Source organism: Lissotriton vulgaris, chromosome 5, assembly GCF_964263255.1.
Source record: "Lissotriton vulgaris chromosome 5, aLisVul1.2, whole genome shotgun sequence".
NCBI classification, from domain to species: Eukaryota; Metazoa; Chordata; class Amphibia; order Caudata; family Salamandridae; genus Lissotriton; species Lissotriton vulgaris.
The window spans coordinates 1,308,299,066-1,308,320,380 of NC_141693.1; the positions used below are offsets into that span (position 1 = coordinate 1,308,299,066).

The following is a 21,315-nucleotide window of genomic DNA, read 5'->3' on the forward strand; positions in this document are numbered from 1 at the left end:
TACAAGTCATCCTCAGTCTAGCATCTTGAACACCCCTAACTTCCCTCCACCTGGGTTCCCTTCACGTCTTCTCCCTATTCCTCTCTCCCTTTCTAATGTGGAACATACCCCTCTCCCCATCTACCTCCTTGCCTCTTTACCTTCCACGCTTTTGACCCAATCGCTCTTTAAACATAGAACTCCACCTCTATATCCTGACGATGGAACTTTCATCTCTCACAAAAGACTTTAACTCCCTCCCCGGTAATAATCTTACCAACCATACATTTTCCAACGAACACTACATCCCCTCAACAAGAGAAGACTACCCCTCCCGGTAGGCCAACCGGTGGACCCTCCGGTTACAGTCCTCTTATACCATCCCAAATCCTGAGCCAGCCCTCCTCCCCGGACCCAGGGGACATACATTTCCCCTACCCCCATATCCCCAGGACTATTGATCCTTCTACACTGCACTCCACCATCTTGGGGAGAAGCCATTTCCCCACCTCCCCTGGGTCGCCCAGACCTCCACTACATCTCTCCATGACTACCGACCCGCCTACACGTCACTCTGCCATTCCGATAATCCTGGGGACAAGCCGTATCCCTTCCTCCCCAGACACGCCCAGACCCCCTCCGCAACTCACTAGAATCCAGACCTGCAGTCCCCCCAAAATCAGTCCTAAACCCCTCAACTGCATGCTGGTCAACGGTTGATCGGCAGCACGACATGCAACAGAAATCTCGGAAACCATCCTTGGTGAAGCCATAGACATCGCTTTTTTCTACCGAAACCTGGCTCACTCTGCATCTATTCTTGGCCTGCTCGTCCCCCCCGGGTTATTCCATTCTCAGAAAAGATAGACTTGACAAAACTGCCATAATCTACAAAGACGAACTTCAACTCTCCCTCATTCCAAATTCCGATCAAGCCAACTTCAAATACATTGGAGCTGAACTTAAAGTTCAGGGCTCCCCTCCTATTGGACTACATAATATCTACCATCCCCCTGGTGGCCCTTTCCCTTCGTGGAGGAATTGTCTGACATGCTTTCCCAAGCCTCGATTTCCAACTCCAAAAACCTCTTCCTCTGTGACTTTAATGTTCACTGGAACAATAGGGTTGATCCCTCGGTTAACATCCTCAATGACCTACTCGATGTTACTGACTTGAATCAACTCTGCCATTCACCAACTCTTTCCAAAGGGGCTACTCTTGACGCTATCATTACTAGCAAAGACATGGCTTCCCTTTCCCGCATTGTCCCCATTGACTGGTCGGACCATCACCTTATCCTCTTGACGATTAACTGCCCTGTACTCCCCCCGTCCCCTAAAAACAGCAAACATAGGAAATTCACCAGAAATCTTCACCTTATTCCTCCTGGCGAACTGGAGACTAAAATTAAAGCAGAACTTCAACTTACACCTCCCTCTCAAAATGCTAATGACCTTACCGAACACTACAACAAATCAATCATTGAGGTCCTTGACCATATTGCCCCAGCTAAATTAAAACTGCATAAAAACAATCCCGCCAAATCCTGGTTTAATGCTGATCTCAACAATGAGCGACGCTTATTTAGGCTGGTCGAACGCACATGGAGGCAACACCCCTCCCCTCCAAATCTTGCCCTCCTCAGAACTGCAAGGGCTGACTACAAAAAGCCCATCCTTAATAAGAAGGCTGCCTTCTTCCACGCTCAACTTGACCAGGCTAAAAATCGACCCAGGGAACTATTCAGCATTATCAAAAATCAAACTGTTTCTTCCCCCCCCCCCCCCCCAATTGTTGGCCTCTATCGAAAGATGTGATGAAATTGCTAACTTCTTTTCTGAAAAAATCACCAAGATTGACCAATCCTTTGCCTTATCCCTCCCACCACACTGCTCTTTACCCCTCATTGACCTCCCATCCAAGACTTCTTTTACACCTCTGCCCCGCCTGACCCTGTTCATCTCCCTTCCACTGTCTCCCTTCCCGAACATTTCCTCACCAGCCCACTACTAAAAAAGAATGCATCTTGTCTCAACTTCACCCCCATTACAGAGCGTGAAGTCCTCAACATCATCACAAAGCTTAAACCCTCCTCTCAAAACCTGAACCCTCTCTTTGCTAACCTTGTTCAAGATTTAAAGCATATCATTGCTCCATATTGGACTACCATCATCAACTCCTCCTTGGCCACAAGGTGTGTCCCTGTTTCCCTCCAGCTTGGCCACATCGCTCCTACCCTCAAAAATGCTACTGCCAACCCCACCGACCTTAACAATCTGCGTCCCATCTCTAATCTTCCTCTTCTATCCAAGGCCCTCAAAAAATGTGCCTTGCTCCAACTGGACAGGCACATTGACTCTTTTTGCCTTTTGGACACATTACAGTCAGGCTTCAGGAAGGGCTGCAGTACAGAAACTGCTATGCTCAACATTGTTGATGACATCCACCACTCCCTCGACAAGGGGGAGGCCTCCCTTCTCATTCTCCTTGACCTCTCTGCTGCTTTTGATATCGTCAACCACTCCGCCTTACTCAACACCCTCAAACTTCGTTTTGGCTTCAATGGTCAGGTACTGAAATGGTTCACCTCCTTCTTTCAGCACAGAACCCAACAAATTAAAATCAGCAATTGCCTCTCTAAACCTATTCCTGTCTCCCTGGGTGTGCCCCAGGGTTCTATTATCTCTCCCTCCCTATTTAACCTCTTCATGGAAGCCCTCACCCTCATTCTCACGCAAGCAGGAATCAAATACCACCTCTATGCTGATGATACCCAGCTGTACTACAGGATCAAATCCCAAGCTGACATTCTGCACCTCAATGATGCCCTGACTAAGATTCAACACTGGTTCCAGCACAATCACCTTAAGCTCAACCCTAAAAAAACGGAAGTCATTCTCTTCACTCCTAAAAACAACCGGCTCCCCATCCAATTCTGGATCTCTGACCTTAAAGCTCTTAACTGCTCGTTGATCACTTCTAATTCAGTTAAATCCCTCGGATTAAGCATTAACCACAACCTCAGCCTTTCTCCCCACATAAAAAATGCGGCCAAAGGCGCTCTCTTCACTCTACACCACCTCAAGAAAGTTAAACCCTTCATTCCTGCTGATGACTTCAAATTAGTTGTTCAATCACCAGTACTTTCTAGATTGGACTACGGTAATGCCATTCTCTCTGGAACACAGAAAACCCACTTAGCACCAATCAAATCTGTCCTTAAACTCGTGGCAAGGCTTATTTCGGATTGCAAGCGGTTTGACCACATCACCCTCATCCTCAAAGATCTCAAATGGCTCCCCATTTAAGGCAGATCCACCTACAACAATGCTTGCATTACGCATAAAACCTTGCATCATCACACCCCATTGTATCTATCAGACAAACACCACAAAACGGGCTGCACTAGAGAAATGAGGAGCACAAATACACTTGTGCTAGTACCACCCTTGGTAAACAAGAAAGCTACCCAGTCTCGCTCTTTGTCCGGAAATGCTCCCACTATTTGGAACTCACTCTCCAAAGGTCTACGTTGCAATCCCTCCTACCTCAGCTTCAAAAAAGCTATATAAAACTGTTTAAATAAATAAATAAAGTACATTTTAGTCCAGGAAGTCTATAAACAACAAAGCTTTGGGACAACAAAGATCTATATGATTCAGTGTAGACAGGTAGGAGGGTTGGTGTGCGGTCTGTTACAGTATTTGACTGGGTCGTTTCTGATGTTTTTCATCCTGGTTGTTTTTGTGGGACCCTGAAGTTAGTGAGTCTCAATCCGTGTTGGAGCCATTTTTGGTTCGAGGAATAATCAGATCAATGGCGTTCCGTCGGAATGAAGGATATATGATAGGATTAAATACCTATCTCTATCCACTCAGTTTTTAGTTTTACTTCATATACAGGATGGTCCGTTACTTCTTCATTTGGATTTACCAATGGATTCATTCAATAGAAGGAGATAGCAGGCCATTGAGTAGGAATTGTTAAAAGAGTAGAGTTTTCACCTCAGCTTTGAAGACTTTGAGAGAGGGATTGGTTCTGTTTGAAGAGGGAATGTTATAGAGCCCTGGGGCACATCCTGAGAAGGCTTGTTTGAGAAATATTATTTTTTTTTGCAGGGAGGTATTTTAAGTAGGAGGTTGTTGGAGCTCTGCAGGAAGTGTTGACCTCCTGCGATGCTCAAGTTCTCAGTCAGATAGGTTTGGTCTGTGTGAAGGGCATTCTGAAAAATGTGGCTCAGCTTCAGAATACTTCTGCCTTCAAACAGTAACCAGCTTACTGAAATCAGGGTGAGTGTGATCCCTACCTCAGCTCTCTACTGCACCTCACTGCTGTTTCTACCTCACGTCACTGTATCACTTTTCCATCTACTTCACCTGCCTATCTCTCTGTACCTTACCCCCCTCTCGGCCGTCTGCATACCTTAATGCTCTCTTTACCACATTTTTCTTTCTACCTCACCTCATCTTTCCTGCCTACATCACTGAATTACCGCTTACATTACCTCACTATTCGTTCACTACCTCATGTCTCTAATTTCCCTTCCCCACTTTATGTCTGTTACCACTACGTCACCTCTCTTACTACCCTATTCCTTACTCACTAACTTTTTTTCTCACCTTCTTGTCTCTATTATTAACTCATCTCTGTCTTCACATTTCACCTCCGTCCTAACTCACTATACCTCATACCCTTTCTCATTCACTGTCTTAATCAACCTCCCCCACTTCTTTACTTTGCCTCTATCTCTCTCTATTTCACCTCTTTTCTCTCTAAACTTAATCGCTCCTTCTATGCCTCACCCCTTTCTCTACCTCACTGCTCTGTTTATCTGATCTGTCTGTGTATTCCACTTCTCATTTTGCTCCTCTCTCTAGCTCACTACTCTTTCTCTATGTTACATCTCTCTATACTTTTCGCTCTACTTCAACTTTCTATATGTCTATATGTGCCTTTCTGTCTTCTATCTAATCTTTCCATCTACCTCCACCACCCTCCTTCTCCGTACATGTCCTTCTCCCTATCTCTAGCCTCCTTTACCGCACACTAGAATTTATCTGCTCTTAATGCCTCTCTTTCTCTACCTATTTATTCCTCCTTCTACCTCTCCATATCTTCTTGTTTACCTCGCCGTACTTTTTACGTTCCATCTCACCCTACCTCCCATATTGCTATACTTTATGTTTATCTCTGACTCTGTTCTTCCGCTGCTTCAGCTCTCTAGCTATGCCTTTCTCCTTGTCCTCTGTCCTTCCCCTGACTCATATTGATCATCAGGAATAAAATCATTGACTGACTAGCCCCCCTCAGCCAAGACAGATGTTCAATAAGACTGAATTGACCTGACTCCTTCTTAAGAACCACCCCAATAGGGGACACAATCAAATCCTCCATTGGCCAGTCGTCAAATGTGCCTGCCATCCTACCTTCCTAGATCTCTTTTTCTTTCTTGTTCTTCACGATCTGTCTCTGCTCATTGGCCGGCTTCAAATTATCGGCCCAGCGGCTCACCCTTGGTCCCTGGTACCCTAGTCTAAAACCCTCTGTAAACCCCTGTAGGAGAACCCGAGCCTCATCTCGTCAATTATATGTCGCAAGCCAAAAAAAACAGGCTGTCCAGTTTAATGGGCATACAAGCCCTTCCCCGCAGGTCTCTAACCTTCCTTCCCTGATCTGTATCCCCCTGCCTGTCCTTGCAGCCCCCACTGTAACCCTGCTGCTAACCCTGCCAAGTTGAGGCCTGCCCCATCAGCCCAACACAGTTGACCAAGGCATGTCTGTCTGCACACTTGGAACACTCATGACAGAATATGCAGTATTCCCTTGTGCAGCTCCCCTTGTTGAGATCCCAACATGTGCCAAAAGTGTTGTCCAGGACTCTACCTGCTCCCCCCACCCCTCTCGGGGTGAGGTGCCCTTGAAAGGGCCAATATACAATCGGTAAGCCGCTTGCTGTGAAAATGGTTTTGCCAAACTTGGCAGGGCCCACTGTATGCTGCCACAGGTTCATGTCAATTTTGCCCCATTGTGTCTCTGCATCAAGTGCTATACGGCCCTAAACTCCTTGTCGTATTGGACCCATGCATACCCAGCATAATTGATGTGTGCTTTCCTAATAACATCCATATATTTGAACATTGCGACCGACTTCTCCTGGTATTTTTTGCAGTATACTCTAGCATAAATAAGGAAAGCTGCCTTCAAATTCTCAATAGTAAACGGGACCTTGGGCTGCTTAGATAATTCAAACTCCTCCTCTTTAGACCCATCTTTTGAACTTAGTTCCCTGGGCAGCAATTTCATCAATTCCACGTATTCATCTTTCCATATTTTTTCCTTGGTGGCTGCGATAAGATGCGCTCCTAATGGTTTGGAAGTCCCCATATACGGGAGTTCCTTAATTTTTAGCTCCATGCTCTCAGGCTTGCCTGACTCCTCCCTCCCTCTGACTTGACTTCCTGTGTAACCTCCACCCGCAACTTCGTCTTCGCCATGTCCTTTAACAGGCAGCCCCGCCTTATCCTTACATGTGTGGGCTGGAACTACCCCGCTGCAACTACCCTGGACTGTAGTACCTGTGTCCTATACATGGTAATGTGTCCCCACACCTGTATCCATTAGGTAACAACCTTTGCTCAGGCGGGCCTCTCCACCACCCTACTGCGCATTTGTCTCCACCCCCACCAATACCATCTTGGGCGTGTGTGCTGTGCAATGTCTTACTGGCGCCAAAGTCAGTGCCCTCATGTCGGCCCGCCATCTTGCCACATCAGTTCTTCGCTGGGTTCCACCACTTCCACCTTGAGTGTGTCAGGGTCCTGCCACCTGCAAAACACTACAGCCAGAGTGATTAGAGGCACCCCCACTCTTTTTCATCCTGCTTGCCCTCCCCCTCTACTATTTGCACCTCATCAACGTCATTTAATTCACCCTCTTCAAGGCTCTCCTCATCAAAATCCAATGCAGTGGACTCATTCACCTGGTCATTTGGAGCCCACCTACACTGTGGGGCCATATACTGCCCTCACAGCCTGTCAGCTGACACAGTCCTACTCTTCTTTAGAGTAGCACCATCTGAGTTTTTGTTCCACTCTCCTGCTCGTTGCACCACCGAGATCAATCATAGCAGACCTTCCTGGGGCAGTGACCTGGCGGTCCAGTGCAGTGACGCCCTCCAGCTAGCCGCATGGGGCCGAGTCTTCTTTTTACCTTGGGTCTTCGAGCCGTACTAAGCACACCTAAGTCTGGTCCCAACAGTTCCACGGTAACCTGTGAGCGATAAGGTAGGCCCGGTGTGCTGGTACGCTCCCATAACTGACAGCCATCACCCAGGCTCTGCCCCACCTGAACCCCTCCCCCTGTTACTCACCTCCCTGCTAGGATACCTGGCCCCTGCCTCACCCCTCAACGCACTCGGCCCTACCCACCCTTGGCTTGCTCTGCCATACACTTTCAGTGGGGGCCGAGCCTCGCCTGTTTGTGGCTCAAACATATTGTCTGAAACCCATCCCAGGTCCCCCCATCGGCCTCACTCCAGATGGACTCCGCTGCGGCTACTAAAGTCCCCACCCTAAAGGGCCCCCCCATCTCCTTCTATACCCCAGGACCCTCATGCTGAAGGTAACCTCCCCACCCTCCCCCATGCGCCAACTGATGTAATCCAGTAGACAAAGATCGTACATCATAAGTCGTTTATTTCCAGGAGACAGCTTGTACAACCACAAACGTCAAATGCATAACTCCCACTGCCCAACTCCCATATATAGAACGTTAAGCAACCAGTGTATCATAACAATTCTACCAAGGCATTCCAAGTCGGAATACTACACCAACCCTCCTTCCGCTCCTCACTATGCCACTGTGCCCTCACCCCTGAAGGGGCCCTGTCTAACCAGGCGCTGCTGTCCTAATCTATGGGGTTCCAGCATGCACTGACTGCCCCAACCTGCCTGCCTCTCAATCCACACCCATGTCAAGCGCCTGCACCGCTCCATTCTCCCTCCACAACTCTTGGTAAACTTCCCTCAAGTCTTTTCCCTGCCCACCACCCTCCCTAGCCTGCCTTTGCCCACCCTCTGCTACTGGTCAGAATGGTCTAACAATGCCTCCCCCATAGCACTTCCTTCTATCAGCGCGAGCCCACACGCTGCTGCCTGGCCGCCCCTCAGCACCTTCGCCCCCTTCCTTCCCCCCTCCCCCCCTTTAACTGGGGCCACGCGCTTGCATGGGCGCTAGGCCACTTGTGCTTCCAGCTGTTGTATGTCTGCCTATTTCTGAAAGTTTAACATGTAATTCAATTGTGTTTTGGCATCAATAGGACTTCAATTAGTTAAAAGATTGGCAATTAAATAAAAGTCTTTCTGAATAAGGAGGCGAAAGTTTGCCTTGGCCTATGCCCTACAGATCTTCTGATGGCGCTGCCCTCCAAGGGTTCAGGACATCCAGAGGCTCGTGTGAAAGAGACTTTGAGCTACAATAGTGATGTGATGGTCGAGTCTAGCTCTCGGCTGCCTCTTTACTTTCCAGGATATGTCACTTTCTTTTTATTTCTGGCAGGGACCGGTCTTGACAAGTCAGGCTGGGTTTTCCCGGCCATGATTTCTCCCACTCGAATCCCCGGAGTGTGCACTTGGGGTCTGGCCAGACTCCAGCTTCTTATTTACGGTTGTGGGTAGAGGAGGAGGACTTGTCTGCTTGCAGTAGAAACATGACAGCCAAAAACAGGTAGCATGGCGCCCTCTGGTGGCCGGTCTGAGGCGGCACCACAGACATAGCGGATCTGGTCAGTAATTGACAGTAGAGAAGTGGCAATCTATTGAGAAAAAAACCGCTCTTTTAATTAGTTCGACCTAGTCCCACATCACTAACAATCACCAGGATTAAGTATTCTAGAATACTACTTTATTTGATGGTCTGTTCGAGTTTTGAGACATTGTAGCATCATTCACCAGGTAATAATTTCCCCAACGTGCACTTTTGCAGGTGGCGAAGAAGCATTATCTGTTTCGGGAATATTATTTGCAGACAGTGGTAGCCGTTCTGAGATAGTGGAAGAAGACATTTCGTTAGCAAAGGTCAACCGATCAGGGAACTCAAGGGCAGGCGACGGGAGTTGAGAAGCTGCTCCCTTGCAAGGGTCGTTGGCATCAGAGCGCTTCACACATGATAACAAGCAGAAAACCTGTACTCGTTTATGAAGGGGCAAAAAACTCAACTAAAATTGTGCACATATATTGCATAATACAGTTAATCCCAGCGGACCAATAAGGCTCGTTAAATCGGGCAAGGATCAGGAAATCTCAGTTTGATTCCAACTTGGGCCAGCCTGTTTGAAGAACTATCATCGTAAATTAATTTTATAAAACCAGTAACTTGTTTGAATGTATTTGTATGAATATAGCGAGAAGCGCTTTTTGTCCTAGTCTGTGTTAAGGAACGTTGGTATCCTCCATATACCAGGGTTTCCACTGAAGAATGTAGAACTCTCACCTCTTGCACCCTTTGGTGACGGTTATATTCTTCCGTTGCTGAAAAGACTGGAGACATTAGGCTGCGGTATGATTTTAGCCACTAATTAACGACTCGCTTCCGTACGCGCTGTGCAGCGTCCACGTTCATTGGCCAGAGAGAAGCTCTGAACAGGCTAATGGTGGAGCCTGGCGGAAGCGTGCTGCCAGGCACGTGGGCGCTCTCGGGCTGAGGAAGGCTCATTAACCTTTTCCGTGCTGATGACGGAGCCGCTCCGTCATCAGCCGCGGTGGCGCTGTGCTGATGACGGAGCGGTTCCGTCAGGGCCATGACGGAACCGCTCCGTCATCAGCACAGCTCAACCATGGCTGGTTACAGGGCGATTCCATCACCAGCATGGACCCGCCAAGCGGCCGCCCCGCCCCCTTAGCGCTGCGGCGAAATAGCCGCCGCAGTGAAGGGGTTAAACAAGACCTTGTTGTGTATCGGAGAGGCAAGGTCGACTGTAGATGCATGGATAGACAGAGAACACTGAGCAGCATCAGTGCTGCTATGTTCAGCCAGTAGTTGAGAGCTGCTAACTCGAGCAAGTGTGACTTTGTCACTGGGAAGTAATCTCTAGCAGGTCATGGGAGGTCAGGGTCAGCCAGATTGTCATTTTAAACATGCACTGGCAAAGCCAGCTGGTCTCACCTATGCCAGAGCTATTAGCTTTCCGAGAGCATTATGCTGATACCTCGGAAAAGCCGAATTGCCTTTTATGGTGCACACATAGCCCGGTTCCTGACTAGAAAATTCCATCTGGTGCAGAACGTAGCAGGGGCGGTGTTGTATGGTCTTTGCTTGTCTTCCTCCTTTCCATCCTGTCTTCCCTCTTTATTCAGTCTGGGGACATTTAGAATGTTGATGATGTCACAGAATGTGGGGTGACTACGGTTTGTCAGTTGACTCCTGGATGACCAGAAGGAAGCTGCTCTTGGTGGGGCCTTCTTACCAACTTACTTACTGACCTACCTACCACCTTGACTACCAACTTCTTCACCTCTGTAATTACTTCTTGAATAAAGATACTTTCTGGAACCATTACCTATTTCCTGTGGACTTCATACTATGACAGGCGGCTCCTCCGTAATGGCTGAGGAGCGTCGACCCACTGAGCCAGTCTGCCATCTTAGGCCTGCCAAACAGACATGCACACTTATGTTTCTCATTCGGGTTGGAGAAACACCGCAGGCACTAAGGCACTGTATGAGTGGCAAACAAGGCTGCTCAGACCAATCCTGGCGCTGCTCTCATGCTCTGAGAGCAGCGTCTAGATTTGGTGGGTAGCCAGTGCGGGTGTCTCAGGGAGTGCTGGGACACCATCAGGAGAGAAGAGGAGCAGGCGCATCAGTGCCAGGACAAGTACTTTAAAAAAAAATGAGATCTCCCTAACTTCCCCTCTTCCCCACATGAGAGTTCTGTGGCAGCCATCACTGGAATGCAGCAGACCCTATGCTGGAATTAGCCTTGCTCTCTTTGCAAGAGCATAATCTCCAATTTATGCGATCTCACTGGTTACTTGGGAGCGTCTGGGTAAGATTCAAGATGACTGTTCGAGCCTTTAAAACTCTGTAAGGTTCATAACTTCTCTTCATACTGCACAGGCTTGCTATCTAACATACCATATCCTCAGAGGGTGCACTCATGTCTAGACAGAACATTTCATTAGAGACCACACATCAACCCAAAATTATTGAGTGCAGGGCTGGAGTAGAACTAATTTCCAAAAGACATAGACACGATTAAGAGTTTGATGACAAGTGGAAACACTCACATTTCTGGAGGAATAGCAAAGCCTAGGCTGAATTTGCTCCATCACATGGATGATGTTGTGGAGGAAAGTTAGCGGGTGGATTTGACACTTCAGAGATCTCCTCATGACTCCTCACTTTCCAGTGCAATATTGTAGGCATATGCTGAAACACCGCCCTGAACTTGTTTTAGACCTGCGTTCGGAAGTAGCTCTGGGGATGCACCTGGCACAAGGTCGAGAGTGTGTTCCTACCCCAAAGGTTTCATCTAGCAGAATGCTTGTATATGTTTGGTTTATTGGTTCTCTTTTTATATTTTAATGTTGCATAAAGCAAGCTGACAACCCATAATGTCAGGGGTTTGTTTTACTTCAAGATTAAAAGTCAAGAGAATGTTGATTTGGTAAAACTAGCAGTTTGTTCAACACAAGCCTCTAAATTTTGTTTACATTCCTTACCCCACAGGAGAAGGAAGAGAAGGATGAGCCTTTATCGCAGGAGTCCTCAGAGGAAGAGGAGGAGGAGCAGTGAAGCTCGCTGGCCGGATGCTACCTCATTATCCAACATGCAACTGCTGATCAACCTCTGGACAGAACAAAGCCTCTTCCCCCATATGCCCATCATCCATTTCACGGTCTTCCCCCATCTTGGTTCTAACCCTATACCCATGCCTCCCCCACACCCCTAACGTGCTCTAATCCTACAACAGCATTAGAGAGGAACATGCTTGGACAACAAAACCCTCGGTACTGTGGCTGACCCTGGAGGCGTGCATGCTCTGATGGAAAAAATATTTTTATTGGAAAAGGGCAGAGAAAACACAAAACACTTTTTTTTTTTATATCGGACAAGGTTACATTTTAACCTAAAGAAAATAACATAGGGCTTTTTTCATTTGCTTCTGGTAAGCCATTGAGAAGGCTTCTTTTTTGGGGGGCAGTTGGAAGCTGGCTTGGTGCTAAAGATCTCACTGCTGTTAGAATATTTTAAGATAGGTTGGTGGCAAGGACTTCTCTCTTGCTTTTAGGTCTTTTCTAATTCTGGAGGTAGGAACATTGGTTTTAAAAAGCTTGATCCTTTGCTTCCTTTCTCACATTTTCCTGACGTGTCATCAAATGTAAGACACAGGTAATTCACTGCTAACTGTTACTGAAATAGCCGCAAGCTGCTGGATCAAACATTGTAAAGAGTGTTTCAGAAGGGGCGAGCCTTCCTCCTTACCTCCCCCTACAGCCAGTTTAAGTAGACTTGTCCATCCTCATGCTCTAATAACAAATGCGTGGGATCAAAAAATGTCTACAGGAAAAAAAAAGGTTGGGTTTTTCAAGAAAATACTACTTATAAAGGAGATGATTGGTGGGAGACTTCAAAGGACTGTGCATATCTTAAACATATATGATAAAACACGACATTGTAGAGAAAGGAATTTCCAAACAAAAATTCTTGATGATTTTGAAATACGTCCCCTTTTGGAGACTACAATTGTCGCATCTTTATTCTTGGTAAGTTCAACACTTCAGTAATCAATAACTTAAGCACTATACTGCGCAGAATCAATGCCTTATCAGGCTGTCTTTGTTTTTGGTTAACTCTAAACATTATATTTATCCCAGATGAAGCATCTCAAAATTGACTGTGTTATAAATTAGATTTGTTGCAAGTCTTAGCTGTTTGTCCACCTATTCCTTATCAAGAATAGATTGTCTTCAAGCAACACTATTTACAATCAATAGCTTAGAATACTTTCTATTGATTTACTTGCCTTGACAAGTTGGAGGTGTTCCACGAATCACATATTGACTATTGCTTATTGCATGGCTCTGATTTGATTCAGTATTGAATTCCTTAAGAATAAAGGTGTGCCAATTGCAGTACTGAAAAGGAGATGTGTGCCTAATCATCAATAGTAAAAAAAAATTATATTCATGGGTCTACAATTTCACGTTTTATCATACGTATTTAATGTATGCACAAGTGCTTCAATGCCCTCTACCACTCACCTGCTAAATAAATTACTATTCAGGCCAGGTTTTGTTCTATTTCTTGGTTTTCCTCTAATTAAACACAAATGTGGTGTTTCCCTTATATCTTCCTCTTTAATTGAACAAGACAAGGCCATAACAAATTGGACTGTTCAACTCTACCAGGAGGAAACCTCTTACCAATCAGTATTTATAGCCTCCGTGTTGTGGACCAAATCCCTGGTCTTCTGCTGAAGAGACAGACACTGCCCTCCTAGCACTTCTTACTTCAATGAATCAAACATCCATTTACCTGCACACTCCATGCATTGGAGAGGGCCTTCCATGCAATCTCAGTGCTCCCTCAGGTGCTTGGAACCCCCTCATCAGCCTTCAAAACCTCCTGCGGTGATGGATAACTCTTACTCATCTTCTTAGAAACCCATCCTCTTCCCCTTCGCCCCCTCTATGTGGGGATTCCTGAACTGTGCCTCGTTATTGTAGAGGAGCACTGACCTCGCTGATTCACAATCTTTCGTACCATTCCTATACTTTGCACCAATAGCTGCCTCACCAGTGGCACTTGATAATAGCACCATCAGCTGCTCCTGGCTTTTTTCACATATGAGCTTACATGCGGGTACTTGTAGGCCTGGGCTGCTAATGGGAAAAGGAGAGCTACAAATGCCAGTGTGCAAACTGTTGTTGCACAAAAAGCTAACATTGACTGAAGCTTTCACACATGACGTGGTCAGTTGGCATCTATGTTCACATGGTCAACAGCTTTCCTTAGAGCCTTTTGTATCTGACCTAATGGGAATTCTTCTATTCAGCGCTACTTTCTGATTCTTCAGCACCGCCCCCACTTATACCTACCCATGCTAAATGAGGACCCACTCTTCCTGTGCTCAGATCCATCGCTCTATGGGTCCCCATAGCAGGCACTGCCTCAGATGAGGGGTTTTACAGAACATGTGTTAAAATTATTTCGCCGTCATCATTGTTATGTGCAGTCAGACTTCTGGTTTTACTGGTTTTCATTTTCGTTTTGTTTTTGGTTTCATTCACAACTACCTCTGGTTACATTATGTTTCATGTTCAGATCCACAAATATCAATATTAAACTTGTTACGTTGAAGCTAAATTTGTTGTGGTGTTTTTATTCAGTGGAGTTGGAGCAGCTGTAGTTTCTGGATGCCCAAAGATACACGAAAAATGGCATTTGTTAGCAGGAGACCTGCGGTGTGTGGTTTACCTTGTGAATCCATGCCAACTGCAATGCAATGCTGCAGTCCAGCAATTCTTTTAAGATTGGGTGCATTTTCGCGATTGTGGTCCCAGTTTACAACAAGTAAACAAATTGATAAAAATAATGGTATTACAACCATTTGTAGAAAATATTTCATTTTCAATCTTTATTTCGACCCTTTGGTCATAAAAGATACACATAAATTTAAAAATCACATAATTGTATCAGATTTGATAAAACATCAGTACATGATTTAAAATCCACATCAAACATTATTAACACTGTTAAAAATAAAGGAATTCAACAGTCTACCCCGCATCTTTTAAAAGACGATTACGTGTATACCACACATTTGTAAAAAATTTGGCAAGCGCAAAAACAATTGGGCCGGAAACATCACATTTTAGAATCCTATACATAGGCATGTATCCCTGCCACCCAAGTTCTTGATCAAAGGCAGCAGCCAGTACTTTCTGGCTGCCATATATGCTGGGCAGAAAAAAATCACATGCAAGTCATTTTCCTCTTTGTCAACACAAAGGGGACAGTACTTGGTGGAAGGGACTTGCGACCAGGTACTAGAAAAGGAGCGCAAAGGCAGTGTACCGTATCTCCACTGGAGAAATAACTTTCTAGTGAGAACGGGGTATATAGGATCAAAAGCCTTTTCAAATGCGTAAAGGTCCTTGTTTTGCAGGAATTTAGAGGAAAGGGACCCCTCTGTCTGGGTAGCTAAAGCCCTTTCCCTTTTGTGTTCATGATACAGATTCGCCAGAAATCTCTTAGAGATTCTGGGTGCTGTATCTGCTGGTTTATTCCACAATTCGGGGAGCCCCAGATCTGTGCACACTGACTGGATATTTTGGACCCAGGGGATACTAAGCGCCTTGGGGTGTTTTAATATTTCGGCCAGTTCCGCCCTATAGTCGGCGAGATCGTCACTGCTCCAAAGCCTGCGCCAGAAGGCTATGGGTCTTAGACTTATCTCGTCGGCGAGAGGCCGTAGCCCTAAATCAAGCCTCAAAGGGAGAAGTGGGGTGCTGGGAGGAAGTGCGGTAATTTGCCTTACGAATCTGTTTTCCGTGACTGACAGATTCTGACATGGAGTATGGCCCCACAATTCAGCCCCGTACAAGATCGCCCCCCTGGCTTGTGCTTTATATATCTGAATTAGGGCCCCCAATGGGCGATAAGTCGAGCCAGTCATCATCCGGGAGATACCCCCGGTGATTTGTACTAATTTAAGGTTGGCCCTGGTTTGATGGGTCCCCCAGGTCATATTTTCGTTGAGTGTCACGCCGAGATATTCAAACGTGGCTACTCTTTCCAGCCGTGCTGCTCCCAGCAGTGGATTCGGGCGCTGTTTGGGGCTTGGATTCAATACCATGTATTTGGTTTTCATGGCATTGATTTCCAATCCTCTGTCCTGACAGAAGGCCACAAAGGCATCAAGTATCCTTTGGATGCCCATGGGAGTTTTGGATACCAACAGCGTGTCGTCCGCAAACATTATTGCGGGCACACTGTTGCCATTTAGTTTGGGGGCATCTGTGTAGTCAGTGGCGTTCAGATGAGCGACTACCCCGTTGACAAAGAGGCAAAACAGGGTCGGCGCCAGCACACAACCCTGTCTTACCCCCCTGCCCACGGGGAATCTCTCAGTCAACTCCCCCGACCTCCCACACCTTACCTGCGCATAATTGTTGTGATGCAGCCTCTGTAAGGTCAATAAGATGTCTGGTGGTACGCCCATCCCTGCTAGAATGACCCATAGTTTTCCCCTGGGCACGAGGTCGAAGGCGGCTCGTAGGTCCACGAAAATCGTGTAGAGACTGCCACCCTCGAACCTCACTGTCTTCCAGTAGACCAGGTTCAATCTGAAAACCTGGTCCACAGTCGATACCCCTTTCCTAAAGCCTGCCTGATATGGACTGAGGGCACCTGCCTCCTCGATCCATTCCTGAAGCCTATTCAGGAGGACCCTGCCGAACAACTTCTGCGCTACGTCGATCAGGCTAATTGGTCTGTAGTTGGCTGGGAGGAGGGGGGATCCCTTTTTGTAAATCGGGACCACCTCAGCCCCCAGCCAAGTACTAGGGATTTCCATCCCACCGAGAATGCCATTAAAGAGAGCAGCGAGGTAGGGCGCCCAGACGGTGGGCTCCTGCTTGTACAGGTCTCCCGGTAGCCCGTCCAGCCCAGGGGCCTTCCCCGAAGCCAGGCCTGAAATGGCAGCAGTGACCTCACTCAGTGTTATTTGATCCGCCTGAGAGCCCTGCCTCTCTGGTTCGATCACCGCAGGGAGTTCTCCGGACTCAGCGCTATACAAGGACTGGAAGTGGGCCTGCCACACTCCAGGAGCTATGTTAGGCTCCACAGCCGTATGTAAACTCCCTGATCCCCCGTTCACCATTCTCCAAAACAGGCGTTGGTCTTGCACTGCTAGGGCCTTGGTGAGTTCTTCCCACTGGCTTTCCTCCCATTCTATTTTAGCCTGGGCGAGAAGTTTCTTGTAGGCATGCCTGCATTGCTTAAGGCGTTCCCCTCCTTTGCCCTCCTTTATTACTCCAAGGAGTTCTGTTTTGGCCCGTCTACAGGCCACATTGTACCATTGAGTTCTGCCATGGCACCTCTCTCTTGTCTTCCGGACTTTACATGTGAAGTGGGGTGCCGCGATTTTTATAAGCTCATTGTGGGCATCAGACAGTTTACTCCTTATGTCTGTTTCACTCGCTACGCTATCAAGGTCCCCCACAATTACCAGGATAGGGGTAATCTCTGCATAGAGCCTTGGCAGTTTGTCCTTTTTTGTGACCATTTGCTCCCACCTGAGTCTTCTCCTGCTGCTATCTATGAGAAGCGTGGGGTGGTTCCCTACTTCCTGGGTCGCTAAGCCCTGGGGTGCTGGATGAACAAGGTCTAACTCAAGGGAATTATGATCGCTGTCCAGCCTGTCTATTACCCTAAAATCTTGTATAGTAGACCACCTTGCTAGTTGGACCAGAACATAGTCCAAGTGTGACTCTCTTCCCCGGCGGTTGTAGGTATTTTTGCCTGGTGTGTCCGAGTTAACTCTCCCATTACACGCTCTAAGTCCGTACCTTAGGGTAAGGGCAGTGATTTGCAGCGCCAATGGGGTCCAGGCCTTCGGGGATGGAACATCAACCCCTGGTACTGCCCACCTAGCTTCTTCATCCGATAAGAACCCTTCTTGGAGGCCGGGGAGTGGCTCATAGTGAGAATTAAAGTCCCCACCCACCACATAGTATGAATCAGTCGACAGTTCAGATAAAAAATTCGAGAGTTCATTAAAAGTCGGTGATTCTTTTGCCTTTCCCATCGGCCGTGAATAGATGTTAACCAGCAAGAGGTTTGCTTTGTTTGGCCATGTCAATGAGACCACCAGGATGTCATCGGAGTTGCATGGGAGCCGTGATGCCACACAGCCCAGATGAGCAGCAACCCATATCACGAGGCCCCCTGAGGGGCGGCCTTTGCCTTCCCACCTGGCTGGAATAAAGAATGATGTGTAGCCTTGGTGTCCGAAGTCCTCTCTAGCCCAAGTTTCCTGAAACATGCATATGTCGCCAGTTTCTATATAGTTTTCCCAGGTCGGCTCTTCCAGTTTGTTTGCTAGTCCCGCAATGTTCCAGGAGATTATCCTCAGATGTTCAGGAGTGGGTGATGTCAAAGTGCAAAGATTGGAAGAAGTCGGGCCTGGCTCCTCCTGTGTTGCAAGGCCTGAAGCGGGGGCAACATAGGTTACATGCGGCACCATTGAACCCCTGTCCCCCTCGCCCGCATGGAGGGGAGCCAAAGTTATCCCCTCAGCAAGAACTTCTCCATCAGTGACTAGGTGAGAGAATTCAATTCTGCCGTGATCTATGGCAGATGGATCGTTCAGTGGGCCAGAGCTTGGGCCGGGGGAAGAAATAGAATGCTCGAGCGACCCAAGGGGGATCGAAACCCCTGCCGCTGTCTTACAAGCAGAAAGTCAGTCGACCCCATCCAAGCCGTCCAGGCAGTTGAAGCGATTGAAATCACAGAAAGGTGTATCTGCTGGCTGAAAATAAGGGCGTTGTACAGGGCCATTGTGATTGGGTCTATGTTCCACCCTTGTCCAGTCATCATACATTGGGGCCTGGCGTTTAGGAATCGGGGGGAAGAAGAAAGAAACTGGGAGGGTCTGTATGGTGGAATCTAGGGAACGGTTCCTTCCTCTGCAAATGTGTCGGACCGTGCCTGGATCCTTGAAGGTTACCATAATACAGTCCCCCACTATAGTTTTCCTAGTCTTCCCTAACCATGGAACCCTTCTTACCATGATGATTTCGTTATTATATTGGGGAGGCAGGGGTCGGTTCCAATTAAGCCATTTGATTACCTTTTTCTTGAGAGACTGGTAATCCTCATTTTCCCCTGATCTTAGGTGAGGGGCACCCGCTAAAACCACCATTAATCTATTGGCCTCTGGTGGAAGATCTGGCCTCCGTGGTCTAGGAGTTGGACAAACGGGCGTGGGTGAGGGAACATTGACCTGGCCTTGATGCGTTCCAGAGGGCTCTATTTGTGAGCTGTGTGGGGTTGAGTCCACTAGATGGGTGGGTCTGGTGCTTTGATTGTTGTGCCGTGCCTGGGTTTGAATGGCCATAAGGGGTTGGAGCCGGGGGGCAGATGGCATGCTTCTAGGGGGGGCTCTGCTGGCAATATTTGCCAAGTCTTCTTTGGAAGGTTCCGCAGTCAGGGGAGGGATTTCCACTGGCTTGATCTGCTTACTTACTAGAGTGCTCAGGGTGGTGAGAGAGGTTTCTAGTAAGGTGAGCCTAATCTCGACTTTTTTTAAACTGTCGGTGATTGGCTGTAAAAGGGAGCGGAGTAGGAATTCAATGTTCCCCTTGGCAGAGAGTGGATTAATTGGATTTGGCGTAGTGCCCTCTTGATCTTTGGTGGTGGCATTGGTACCGGTATTTGAGAGCTTGGAAGGAGGCACCATCTCCGTGTGCTTCCCCGGTTGAGCAATATTTGGCCGTTTCTTGCCAAAATCCAAATGGGATATTTTGGGTTTCCCCCGCCCTCCCGTTGTTTTCCGAGCACGTTTGCTGGGTGGGGGCCTATGTAGCTCCACCGCTACCTTTATTTTGGGCTTGCTCTTATTGGCCACTTGGATAGATGGAGTTTGAGTTACCAGGATGACAGGTGATTGAGAAATCTCTAGGGGGACTGGCTCTACGTTTTGCACAGGTGCTATCCCTGAAGTGGGGGGGATTTCCCTTAACAAGAGAGGAAAATCCTCTAGAGACAAAATGTTTGGACTGCTGGGTAGCGCTCCTCCCTCTTGGGTAGTAGGGCATGGGCTAATGTCAATCAAGGGCCTGTTTTTCATAGATTCAATGGAGCGCCTCCGCTCCGCCCTGCGTTTCTCAAGTGAACCGTCCGTGTCCACCTCACCTTTGTTGGACTTGAAATAGTTATCCAGAGTCCCGGAGCTAGAGGCTCCCTCCCTTGAGGGGGTATCCCGGTGTATGGGCGAGGGCATTACCTTGGTTGTGGCACGAAAAGAAATCAAGAGAGGGGGCCCAGCCCGGCCTCCTTCGGCCACTGACGGCCTAAGACGGTCCCGCCCTTGTCCCGGGCTTCTCCCGGCGCCCTCCCGCGCGCTCCCGCGCAGCGGTGGCCGGTGTTGGAGTTATAAGGGTGGTGACTCGCTGGGGGGCGGGGCTTGCAGGGAGAGCGGGCCAGGTGTAGACTATTGGCCGTGCAGGGACTCCTGGTAGTTGGAGTCCCTGCTTGCTCGCAGCCCTGCAGCTCTCCGCCTTTGCTCCTCACCAGCACCCAAAGCAGACACCAGTTGAATCCAGCACTCTTCCCAGCGAAGCGGGACCCGCGCAGCGGGTCCGGCGAGGAAAAGCACACAAGTCAGGCACAGCAGCAGGCTCTCAGCCCGGGAATCCTCTGTTCACGCAGGAAGAAGGGCAGTGCAGACCCGGAAAGCGTCCCACAGAAGCAGAAAACAGGTAAGATTTTGAAGGTCCGTTCGCTGGGGGGCGGGGCTTGCAGGGAGAGCGGGCCAGGTGTAGACTATTGGCCGTGCAGGGACTCCTGGTAGTTGGAGTCCCTGCTTGCTCGCAGCCCTGCAGCTCTCCGCCTTTGCTCCTCACCAGCACCCAAAGCAGACACCAGTTGAATCCAGCACTCTTCCCAGCGAAGCGGGACCCGCGCAGCGGGTCCGGCGAGGAAAAGCACACAAGTCAGGCACAGCAGCAGGCTCTCAGCCCGGGAATCCTCTGTTCACGCAGGAAGAAGGGCAGTGCAGACCCGGAAAGCGTCCCACAGAAGCAGAAAACAGGTAAGATTTTGAAGGTCCGTTCGCTGGGGGGCGGGGCTTGCAGGGAGAGCGGGCCAGGTGTAGACTATTGGCCGTGCAGGGACTCCTGGTAGTTGGAGTCCCTGCTTGCTCGCAGCCCTGCAGCTCTCCGCCTTTGCTCCTCACCAGCACCCAAAGCAGACACCAGTTGAATCCAGCACTCTTCCCAGCGAAGCGGGACCCGCGCAGCGGGTCCGGCGAGGAAAAGCACACAAGTCAGGCACAGCAGCAGGCTCTCAGCCCGGGAATCCTCTGTTCACGCAGGAAGAAGGGCAGTGCAGACCCGGAAAGCGTCCCACAGAAGCAGAAAACAGGTAAGATTTTGAAGGTCCGTTCGCTGGGGGGCGGGGCTTGCAGGGAGAGCGGGCCAGGTGTAGACTATTGGCCGTGCAGGGACTCCTGGTAGTTGGAGTCCCTGCTTGCTCGCAGCCCTGCAGCTCTCCGCCTTTGCTCCTCACCAGCACCCAAAGCAGACACCAGTTGAATCCAGCACTCTTCCC

At 48.4% G+C, this 21,315-nt stretch overlaps 1 protein-coding gene across 2 annotated transcripts in view; it reads left to right on the forward strand.

The window, feature by feature from the left end:
* Positions 1-14,346, forward strand: part of HMGA1 (high mobility group AT-hook 1) — a 113,538-nt gene extending 99,192 nt beyond the window's left edge. For both annotated transcript variants that reach the window (XM_086923195.1, XM_086923196.1), the window contains exon 5: positions 11,707-14,346. In XM_086923195.1, coding sequence (XP_086779321.1) covers positions 11,707-11,772 — 66 coding nt within the window. In that variant the 3' untranslated portion in view covers positions 11,773-14,346. The remainder of the gene's footprint in view (positions 1-11,706) is intronic.
* The last annotated feature ends 6,969 nt before the right edge of the window (positions 14,347-21,315 follow it).